The sequence below is a fragment of the Podarcis bocagei genome (genome assembly GCF_964188305.1).
Source record: "Podarcis bocagei genome assembly, chromosome: 17".
Taxonomy (NCBI): domain Eukaryota; kingdom Metazoa; phylum Chordata; class Lepidosauria; order Squamata; family Lacertidae; genus Podarcis; species Podarcis bocagei.
This window is the reverse complement of record NC_138143.1, coordinates 9,462,385-9,473,597: the sequence shown is the minus strand read 5'-3', so window position 1 is coordinate 9,473,597 and position 11,213 is coordinate 9,462,385. Positions and strand designations below refer to the sequence as shown.

Sequence of the window (11,213 nt, the reverse complement as noted above, 5' to 3'; positions counted from 1 at the left end):
CTACATTTTGAACTCAGCAGAGTTCTTATGAAGGTGAAATCAACAACGTATTTTGCTGCGATACCAAGAAATGTATTGTGGAATAAGCTTTTAATAAATTAGAGTCTATGTAGAAAGTATAACCCTCAGTTACAGGCCTATATGCATGGTGGTAAGGGGCTCTGTGGAGAGTTAAAAGTAATAAATAAATATGGGGGATCTTTGGCCCTCCGGGCATTGCTGAATAACAACTTTCATTAGCCCCACAAGTGTGGCCAATAGCCCGGGAGGTTGGGAGCTGCAGTTCAGCTTGAGGGCCAAAGGTTCCTCACATCTGCAGTAAAATGAAATACAAAAAGTATAGAGATTAACAATTCAATTAGATCTAGGGCCTATTCAAAATAAGCAAGGAGATCCAGGAAACCGGCAATACAACCACAGTGGCAAAGAAACCATTGTTTCTATTCAGAACCAAATGAATGGAGTTGAACATTTTGATAACCAACAGTTTAGCAGTTCAGCAGTTTAACCCTATAGCCCCACCTTTAAATTCCTTTGGCCAAGTATGCTCACCTTATTTTGGAATACAAACTGAGAATTCCATATTACTTCCCTCCTGATGAGCCTTAGCAAGTCCCTAGTCTAAGAATAAATTTATTTTTTTCTCAAAAATGATGCTTTAGTATTTAGAACAGGGAATCCTGGATTCTTACTTTTTTTAAGTTAAGTGCCTTTATTAAAGCTGGTTACATGCCTCAGGATGTTTCCCTCATTCTTTTCACCTGTGCATTATAAGATTGCTCACTTTTCTATGAGTAAGCCCCATGAAAGTCAGTGGGACTTACTTCTGAGTAAACAGGCATGAGGTTGTATTGTAAAGCAAGTTTACTCAGAAGTCTGTGAGTTTGGAACTGCAGCTTTCAGTGGGAGAGAATACAAACTGATAGACTTTAAAGTGCCTCAACTTTCTTATTTGTTTCAGATGCCTCGGGGTTAATATTTATGCATCCCAAACATAAATTTGTGATTAGTTTGCAGTGGGGTCTACCATCTAACTGAGCTGGGTCATTTGGATTTAAAACTACCTGGCCACACATGGGACAGACACAAAATTAAATCCAACTTTTCTAGTAGCTTTGAAGGTTGTTAGGCTGCAACCCTATACATACTTACTTTAAAGTAAGCCCAATTAAAATAATTACATGTACTTCTGTGTAAACATGAGCGTGACTTTCACCAAACAAATATTTAAAGAAAATCACCAATAATCGTGCAGCAAAATTGCTGAACATCATTAACCCAGCTCCGCCTCGTTCCTTAGGCAGCCCCACCCACCTTGCTCCTAATTGGTGCTGATAGTCCCATTTAATCTTCTCCGCTCTCTCCAAAGGGGCAAATGAGAGGAGGAATTAAGAAGGAGAAAGGGTTATTAGAATACTAAGTTTTTATTTTTGGAAAAAGAGGAGAAGCTGTAGGGTTTAGGTGAATGAGAAGAAAGGTGCGCTGCTGGACCAAACCTCTGAAGTTTTGCGTTCTTGTCTTTAAATTGGTTTGTTACTTGCAGGTCATGGCATTTGTGGATACTGTAATATCCTCAGCTGGGTTCAACCACTTGCAGGATGTACAATCTGAACTTATCCAGGTGAGGAGCAGGGGTTTATGGTGTCCTGTTGGCTTGTGTCCTTTGCCGAGGGTTGGGAATTAAAACGGGGGCGGGCGGGGGGCGGTGTTAACCGGTCTCCGGCTTGGCCCTAGGTTGCTTCTTAGCATTATAAAATATCTGCCCTTAATTGATGTGTTCCATTTTGCTTCTTTCCAAACACTTCTGAATTCTGCCTAACTTGTTAGAAGATGGCAAAAGAGTTTTTTTGTTTTTAAAAAAAGTGTGTGTAAAACTTGGTTTTCATGCTTCCAGCAAGGCACTCTTTCTGAAACAGCCATATATGTTTTCTTGTAATATGCCTATGCCTATACATATGCTAGGCTTATAGGATAGCTTTTAAAGTTGCACATGCCTCCCTGCTAAATAAAAGCCATTGTTGTTTATAATCTAGAAGGCACATTGGAAACAATATGCTCCAATTGGTTGCCCAGTCAAGTTTTCTATCCTACCTCTGCTTATATACCTCCAGTGAAGGAGAGTCCAACCATCTCCTGAGGCAGTCTGTGCCGCTTTTCTTACTGTTGGGAAGTTTCTGCCTACCTGCAATTTTCACCTATTGGTTCTAGACACAGGTCTGCTTTGTCTTCTTTGGGACAGCCCTTCAGATATTTTAAGAAATACATGATAGCAGTTTTCATCTTCTCTGGGCGCAACATGCCTGCTACCCTTGTATGTCTCCCCCTTTTTTCTTCCTGCCTAAGTTCCTAATCTAAGTTGGGAATGTGAGCCCCTCCAGGCAGGGATCTGCATTTTATAATATTTTTTGGCACAATTAGGGTAGAATTGAATTTCCATGTGTTTCTAACAACATGCTCACTCTGCCAATGTATTTGCCCTTTCACTGTAGAATCAGCAGTATAAATGCCTTCTCATGTGAAGAAAGTAGTGTCCTTCAGGAGACTGGTGATATATGTGGGGCTTCCTTTAAGATTTTAATTTTGTCATTCATGTGAAATGGGCAACATAGCATACCTTCGTTTCTGCACAGTCTTATTATGTTTTCTCTTTTGCCCCTCCATTTGCCTAAATTTTCTTCAAAAATGTGTACCTAATCAATGCTCTGAAATTATGACTGGGGAGAAACTTGTAATCTATAATGGTTGCTTGTTTTATAAATCACTGTACGCCTGTTTCTTGACTTTAACTGTGGTGGGACCTGGATTTTTAGAGAAACTTGTGAACACTGCCATTGTGCCAGGTAAACTGACAAACTTAGTAGGGATGGGGTATCCTTGGTTCAGATCTCTGACTGACCCATGAACTTGCTGGGTGTGGCGAAGCAAGCTGCAGTTTTGTTTTGGTCTCCACCCCTTCTGCAATCCAAGAATAAGACTACTAACCTACCTTACACAAGTATGGATGCTGATTCATTTTGGATCCTCCACAGAGGATCACATGATTGCAAGAGGCCTTGCACCCCAGAGGTGTTCATGGGCAGATGGAAGAGGGAGGCTTGTGTTTAGAGGAGAGAGCTCTTATAACAGGCATAGGCAGACTCCAGCCCTCCAGATGTTTTGGAACTACAATTCCTATGATCCCTAGCTAACAGGACCAGTGGTCAGGGATGGTGGGGAATTGTAGTCTCAAAACATCTGGAAGGCTGGAGTTTGCCTATGCCTGTCTTATAACCAAGATTCCTGTGTGCTAGGCCTTTGGCACTTGGCATTCCAAGGACATCTCGCAGTTCTGCTTCCTGATCCCGATCTAAATTTCTTGTACATCATTACATGACAAGGATAACTGTGACTTTAAAAATGAATGGGAACTCTTTACAAAGTACTTAAACAACAAAATGAACTGGTCACCTTGGCAGGTTTTGAATAAACATACACAAACTTTTTATTGATAATATTTATTTAGATAGATAAATTAAGGATCTGTACAATTCTGTAACATGCAGAGAATAACAAATTATGAAAAACCACAGAGAGGAGCTGAGGGAAGTCTGGGGGTGGGTTCTGTTTTCTGGGGAGGGGAAAAATGGGGATGGGGGGAAATGAGGGTGATGTATTTCTGAAAAACTGTTAATTTGAAATCCCTAATAAAAAATATTTTAAAATAAATAAATTTATTGTACATCCAGTCATACAACAGCAGTACAGTGCTGTGGGATGTGATCCTGATAGGTGGGTTTGAGAGCATTAGAAGACAGGAGCTACAAGAAATATTTGCTCCATGGTTTTTCCCTGGGGCTCAAAATATTCTGATGAGCATTTTTGTTGCCTATCTTTGAGCTCCCTGTAGAGATAGCTAGGGTCCTGCCTATCCCTGATGCAGAATTGTAGCTTGTGCAGGAGGCCTGATAAGAAGCCCATTATCTTTGCCCTAATGGCAGGCACTGGAGCACATTAGAAGCTTTTGTAAGTTGCTTCGGAGTTTAAAGCAAAGAAACTGAAGGGAACGGTTGCAAGCTTTATTCAGCAGGAGCCGGTTGCAGCACCAGGGCCTAACCTTTTTGTACTGTTTGTTTACGTTACAGTGGTGGAAACAGGAGGATTCCTTAGGCCATTCATCTCGGGGGCTCTTAGATGTGCCCCAGCCTGAGGGGGTTCAGCAGATGAAGCAAGAATATGAAGCCTACTGGGATGTTGACTTCCTCATGAGAAACTTCTCTGCCTCGGAGCCAGCCACCTCTAGTGCTACTTGGGTTGGCCAGGAGGAACAACCTGCAGTGTCCACTGCCTGCCTGCCAGTAACCACTGAGGAGGGAATGAGAGGCAGGCTACCCAAAACCAACAGAGGGGTGCCTGATGCTCCTTGGGCGCCAGGTTTTGACACCAAACTCCAACCAGGAGATAGCTCTGTGAACTATGTTCCTCCTGCTCATCACGGATATGCCCAGAATGTGGTGGATCCAAGTAAGAGCCTAGCATTGTCCAGTGATCATCTGCAGCACTTCCTTGCCCAGGCAGATTTTGGGGCTTTTGCTCCCACAGTACAACACCACGGAGAGCCAAAACAGAGAGTTCATGGGCAGTACTACCAGCTGACCTATGTACACCCAGGTCCCTCTTTGCAGAACAAACATGGATCTCACAATCAGCTTCCACCGGCGCAATCCCAGCTGCCCCACTGCAGTCTGCTGAGCAGCAGTTTCCCTACCTACCCTGGCCACTACCAAGCCACATTCCAGCTTTACCAGACAGATACAGCTGTGTCTACTACATCTTCCCTTTACAGCACCCTGACGCCTCCCTTGCCTGCCAAGGAAGCCGCAGACAAGCCTAAGAAAGGAAAGACTTCATCCCGTAAGCAGCCTGCCAGCCACATCTGCAATTATCCCAACTGTGGGAAAACTTACACCAAGAGCTCCCACCTCAAGGCCCATCTTCGCACTCACACAGGTAAAAAAAAAAGCCATAATAATAATAATAATAATAATAATAATAATAATAATAATAATTTTTTATTTAAATCCTGCCCTCCCCAGCTGAAACCAGACTGAGAGCAGCTAACAACAGTAAAAGTAACACAATTTACATAAAATCACAATCAATTAATTGAAATACATTCTAAAATCAATTCATTCTAAAATCAGTTCAGTTAATGGCAACGATTGGACTAGAGTTCTGAGGATTAGCAAAGGAGGGGGTCAGACTGTGCCTTGGCCAAAGGCCTGGTGGAACAGCTCTGTCTTGCAGGCCCTGTGGAAGATGTCAAGTCTCACAGGGCCCTAGTCTCTTGTGACAGAGCATTCTACCAGATCGGGGCCACAGCCGAAAACCCCTGGCTCTGGTTGAGGGAGGTCCCTGGGTTGGGAGTGGATTCCTTAGTAATGCTGTCCTCAGTAGTATCATCCTGCAAGTTGAACACTACTTAACCATACTCCAGCTTTCCACTGGAAATTCCCATCACAGGTACTTTGCTTTCCATTCTGGTTTTCCCCCTCCCAGCATCTAACTATGGGATGTTTCACTACAGTGACCCAGACCCATGCCAAGGCTGGAGGGGGAAACAGCTGTTGATTGAGTTGTTCTTCAATAGTGGGTGTGAGTCTACTCAGTTGCCTTTTTTAGATGAAATCATACCCCACCTCCCCCAAAATGATCAGGTTTGTAGTCTGGGGGTGATCCTGGATCCATCTTTGTCATGAAAGGCCCTGATGACCTCAATGGCTAGGGGACCCTTTTTATTAGTGTTGGCTAGTAAGATAGCTATGGCTGTTTCTGGACTGGGATGGCTTGACCACTGCCACCCATGTGCTGATAACCTCCAGGCTGGATTACTGCAATGTACTCAATAAGTGGGACCTTACTTGAGAAGCCACAGATTCCCTCCCATTAAATATTAGATGGGCTCTCTCTCTGTTCTGTTTTGGGCACTTGGTGAAGCCCAGCCTCTCACAACAAGCATTTTATGTAGTTATTTTCCCTTGTCTGCATCTGTATTGGAACACATGGCGGTATATAGATTTTTTTACTTGTTTTATCATTTGTATGTTTGTTGCCCTTGGGACTCTTGGGAGGAAGGGTGGGATAGAAACGTAACAAGGAGTAAACATAGAAATAAGTTAAGTAAATGTGAGTATAATCCTCTTTTGGCTCAGAAGCAGAAGGTTGCAGTGATTGTTGCTTGTCTTTTGCAGGTGAGAAGCCATACCCCTGCCTGTATGAAGGGTGTGCTTGGAAATTTGCCCGCTCCGATGAGCTGACTCGCCATTATCGCAAGCACACTGGCCAACGCCCATTCAAGTGTCAGGTCTGCCTGCGCACTTTCTCCCGTTCGGATCACCTCTCCCTCCATGTGAAGAAACATGTGTAACGGATGCTCAAACCCTGGACTGCAGTGGACATTCTGGGCCAACAGGAGGTCTTGAAGAAGAGGGTGGTAGGGGTGGGTCGTTGGGTAACTGCAGGTGTAAGCCTTTCTCTCCTTGTAGCCCCTTGTCCTTCACAAGTGCTGTGTTCTGCATCTGTGGTAGGGAACTAATTAGGCCTTGCAAGGGTCTTAATCTGGCCAGCTAGGCCACTTCCCCCTAAACTATGGGCATCTCAATGGTGTGGCAATTAAAGACATGGCTGGGATTGGCTGCGCTAGAGTGTTCTGGTGCAGCTGCTCTCTGTGCTGATCCAGGCTCTAACTGGATCAAGTCTGCCACTGTTCTATATATGTATTAATTTCTATGAAATAAAGCCAAGCCATTGCAGAATGATTGGGGTAACAACTCATCTATCTCAGAGGTGAGTATTTTGTGGCCCTTCAGACGTTGTTTGGCTAAAGTTCCCATCATACCATTGCTTGTTCTGGTTTATGGGGACATTGCTTGTTCCTTGCTCATGGGGAGTAGAATCTTCTCCCTGTATTTTGCTTTTCTGACCCAGTCGTCATCCATGCAGACCAATGTCTTCAGTCCCCCCAGAATGTTCCTGTAGCTACGGCTTGCTTACATATGTTGAGTTGGCATCCAAGGGATGTGGGCACCCCGAGGCAACTGCGTCCTGCAGGTTCTCTAACTGTATAAAGGGAAAGTGGAGTAATAGTACCATCCAGGGGCAAAAGCCTACAGCTTTCTTTATTAAAATGAATTGGCTGAAAAAGTGCTGTCTCATGTATTTCATTTGTGCTGAAAATTGAAAGTGTTCATTCTACAGTTTGCTGGATCAGATACTGGGCAATAGAGTTCAGGGTTTTACCCTCTAGAAGACAAATAATTTCTGGTGTCCTCTCAGCTTTTTAGCAGCCAAAATGGTAGGGCCAAGAATAACTTGGCCCCACCAGAAGGATCACACATTGGTACCTTTCATCACTGCATAGATTAAAATAGGCAGTGCTTGGGGGGGGGCACTCAGAATCGTTACGTTTGGCCTCATTGAGGGGCAGTCTTTCAATATGAGTCAGAAAATGAGAGTATCCCTAAACATTTTTTAAGAAAAAAAAAAGCTCTGAAAATAGGATGGGCTTGTAGGCATATAACAATTTATTCTTACGCTATTCCTTCTTCCTGTTCACTACCAATTTGCTTGGTAAAAACCTGTCCTGGACTGATTAAAAAAGTAAACTTTGTCTTAAACTTATGGTCACATTAGAGGACAATTTAACTGATTATATGAACCTTACTGGTTGTGCACAGCCTCAGATTTCACATGTCAGTAGATTAAGGTTTGTGTATAAGTTGGATCTATCCCACCTCACCCCAGCCTGAACTCTAGACACTAACTGCAATAGTAATCATGTCTACTCAGAAGTGAGTCCCACTTAATTTGGTGGGGCCAGCTTCTAAATAAATGGTGTTAGGATTGCAGCTTTAGGTAGAAGGTCCAGAAATCTCTAGAAGGGCAACATAATGCTGGTCATATATTTTAAAGTCCTCAAACTACAAGATGGTAGCAGCAATCCAAAAACAGAATCGGTTGAAATTGTGGTTGTGATAGCTGCTGCTGAGTAATAAATCTATTGTCATGAGACGCAACTAAGAGGTATTGTATGTGGCAATATAGTTGCATTAATATGGCTCTGGAATACAATAATTTTCAGAAGGGTGAGTGACAAAAAAACCCTTTTTAATAAACCACTGACCTTGATTTACATTGCTAAAATGTGATTTCAGACATAATGTGTATTTTAAGTGTGCTGCATTTTATTCAGTGGAAAAAATGATTGGCCGGATCTAGCGCTATAGTGGCCAGGAGAAAAAGCACTGGGCTTCTCCTGAATCTTTAACCGTTACTTAGAAGAGAAAATTTCAGGATGTGTAGCTTGCATTGCAAGCTATACCTGTTGAAATTCTCTCTTCTACACATTAAAGGAGCAGGAGCCCAGGGCTGTAGCTAGGGGGTGGTGAGGAAGGCCCCCGGCAGGGGCACAGGCGATATCTATAAATAAATAAATAAAAATATCTATAAATAAAAATATTGATTATTGCCTTATAAGAAATGGTTTTAAATAGAGGGTGAATTGAATGGGTGGATGGGTGGGGTTGGATAAGAGGTGGAAAGAAGAGCTAATTTGCTCATGGCTAGGGGGCGCAATCTGGATGGTTCTGCCAGGGGTGCAAGATCACCTAGCTATAGCTCTGCAGGAGCCCTGTGTCCTGTCGTCCCGTCCCCCCCCCCCGAGCACCCAATCTAGTGCTAGCATGTACATGGTGCTAAGAGGAAGGCAAGCTTGGCAAATCCACACCATGATCAACTCCCACCCAGAAACCTATGTCCCCACTGTGGAAGGATGTGCGGATCCAGAATAGGCCTCCACAGTCACCTACGGACTAAAACTGTGTTTATGGAAGACAATCTTACTTGGCTACAAGTGATCTCCAATAAGAAGAAGGAGGTTTCTCTGTAGGGGAGCTGGTTCCTTGCAGTCAGCAGACCCCTGCTGTCTTCCTCAGTGAATAGACAGCTGTAATGTTTTAAGAATGGTTAGATATGGGTTGAGTACCCACTTGCGGCATTGGTGTTTTCAATTGGTGATTGTGTGCTTTCAAACTAAATCCATGTGCCTGAAAATGCCACAATAGTGGATGCTTCTACATGGAAATTTATCATGGCCTCTGTTCCTTATGCATACAAGTTTTGCACTGGGCCCACATTACAACCAAAATGCCATCCTATTTGGTTCAGTTTTACTGGTTTTTTGTTCTGAAAATCTGATAGATAAATGCTAAAAACCATGTGTGTAGACCTCCCCTGGTGGGGAGCAATGGAGCACCAGTCCAGAAGGGGAGTGTGACGTTGAGTTGGGGCACTCTAGCAGATTTTTCTTCAAAAGAAAAGTACCAGCGTTAAGCATGCTTTAAAAATCATGTGGTTAATGTAACCCGTAATTAGCCCTAAGTGGTCACATCTACAGGTGTGTCTCATTATCTCTGAAGCAACGCTGCAAACCTTGCATAATTCAAATCGCCAGTGCTATAAATTCTTCCTCAGATAACAGTATCCTTTGTGGGGCCGATCAAAGCCACCTGGTTGCCAGGGTTACAGATTGTTTGCCTAATAATGCTTGCTGCAAAACATTCCAGCATTAGATAGTTTAGAAACAGTTCTCCTCCCTTCTCAGGTTTAGGCTTAATTGCCTCATTATCATTAAGGTGGGGTTTCCTTAGCATTGCCATCAAATCTAAACCCCTCTTCATTCCATCATTGGCTGTGTTCACATTTGATAATGAGCTGTGGCCTGCGTTGTTCACACAGCCCAATTATTCTCTGCTTTGTGTAAGGGCAAAGTAGGAAGTAGATGTTTTGGACTATAAATCCCTGACCATTGGCCATGCTCCTTGGGGCTGGAGGCATACCCTCCAACATTCTGCATGAAAATAGGGACATTCTATGCTTTAGAATTGTTGTTGTTTAGTCATTTAGTCACGTCCAGCTCTTCATGACTCCATGGACCAGAGCACGCCAGGCTCTCAATAGTCTCCTCCAGCACCATAATTCAAAAGCATCAATTCTTTGGCAATCAGCTTTCTTTACAGTCCAGCTCTAGAATGTCCCAATTTTCATGAGTCGTAGCCCAAAACATCAGGAGGACAGCAGCCTGGAGAAGGATGGCACAGTGTTCAAGGTTTGTTTCTCCCTAACAAGTCAGGATTTGGGTTTAAGGCTGGCTAGCAGTCCTAGCTTGTTAAGAAGAAACAAACCACAAGCCCAGGTTTTAATGCAACATTAAGCTGTCCCCATCTTGCCTTGTTTGTCCATTTGCGCAAAGCAGGAGAGAACAGCCACTGTTTCATATACACAATGCGATCATGCAGCTCTGCCTGCTCTGCAGGTGCTGAACAAGAAATAGGAATAAATATGTAATTTTAAAATCATAATATTCTTCATAAATGAATGACTTCCCGCCTCTTCCATTTTGTACCAATAAACTTACTGCTTATATTTGCCTATTGTCTTTTTATTTATAATATTGTCCTTTCTATCAATTTTCCTTTTATGTTTGTTGTCTACAGAAACTACTCAAAGGCCATTAATGTTTTCAGATTGCAGCAATAAGACAAATAAATGATTGCACTTAGAAAAGCAGTATGTAGGATGTCTGGGAGGGGGCTAGACTAGAACCCTCTTTCCTGATATGGATTTTATTTGTAGAAGGAGGATCCACCCACACTTGCAGTATGAAGGGGCAGAGCTCATGTTTACCACATGAGTGAAAATCAGACTTCTGAGGCAACCATCTTTCCTGTTTAAGCTGTTGTCTGACAATTTAAACATTGTCTCACACAATTTATGAAAGCAAACCGTTTATATCATAATTAATCCCCCAAACCATAATTTCCATGTAATTTTAACACACTTTAATTGTACAAAACCCACAAAGATTAAAGATCTCAGTTAAGAAAATGATGGTAGCAAATCAAATAGGAGAGCTGGCTCAGATGCAAAAGGTTGAATCTCTCAAAAGAGGAAGAAATTCCACAGCTCTGTAAACCACCAATAATGCCTGTGTACAGGTCTTATGAATTTGGGACCCACAGATGGGATAGCCAAGAAACTTTTAGCTAAACGTAATCATAGTAGGACACCACGTAGGAGATGTATTCAAGGCCAGAGTCTCTGAGTTCAGGTGGTTGCTAAGCAACCTGTGGCTATGTGATGGTAACCAGAGCTTAGTGATGAATCTCAGAAGATCTGTT

The 11,213-nt window shown here is 42.9% G+C and overlaps 1 protein-coding gene across 1 annotated transcript; it reads left to right on the top strand.

The window, feature by feature from the left end:
- Window positions 1-1,377: 1,377 nt before the first annotated feature.
- On the top strand, window positions 1,378-7,179 carry KLF1 (KLF transcription factor 1). Its single transcript, XM_081177285.1, has 3 exons — window positions 1,378-1,621; window positions 4,122-4,986; window positions 6,228-7,179. Exons 1-3 carry the CDS (start codon window positions 1,466-1,468, stop codon window positions 6,401-6,403), a joined length of 1,197 nt encoding a protein of 398 aa, XP_081033411.1. The 5' UTR covers window positions 1,378-1,465; the 3' UTR covers window positions 6,404-7,179.
- Window positions 7,180-11,213: the final 4,034 nt, after the last annotated feature.

Excerpts from the sequence above, each read along its gene's own strand:
- KLF1 (XM_081177285.1), top strand. The coding sequence starts at position 1,466 with ATGAGAAGAAAGGTGCGCTGCTGGACCAAACCTCTGAAGTTTTGCGTT. Across the intron at positions 1,622-4,121 it reads TACAATCTGAACTTATCCAG|TGGTGGAAACAGGAGGATTC; the intron begins GTGAGGAGCAGG and ends TTTACGTTACAG. Across the intron at positions 4,987-6,227 it reads CCATCTTCGCACTCACACAG|GTGAGAAGCCATACCCCTGC; the intron begins GTAAAAAAAAAA and ends TGTCTTTTGCAG.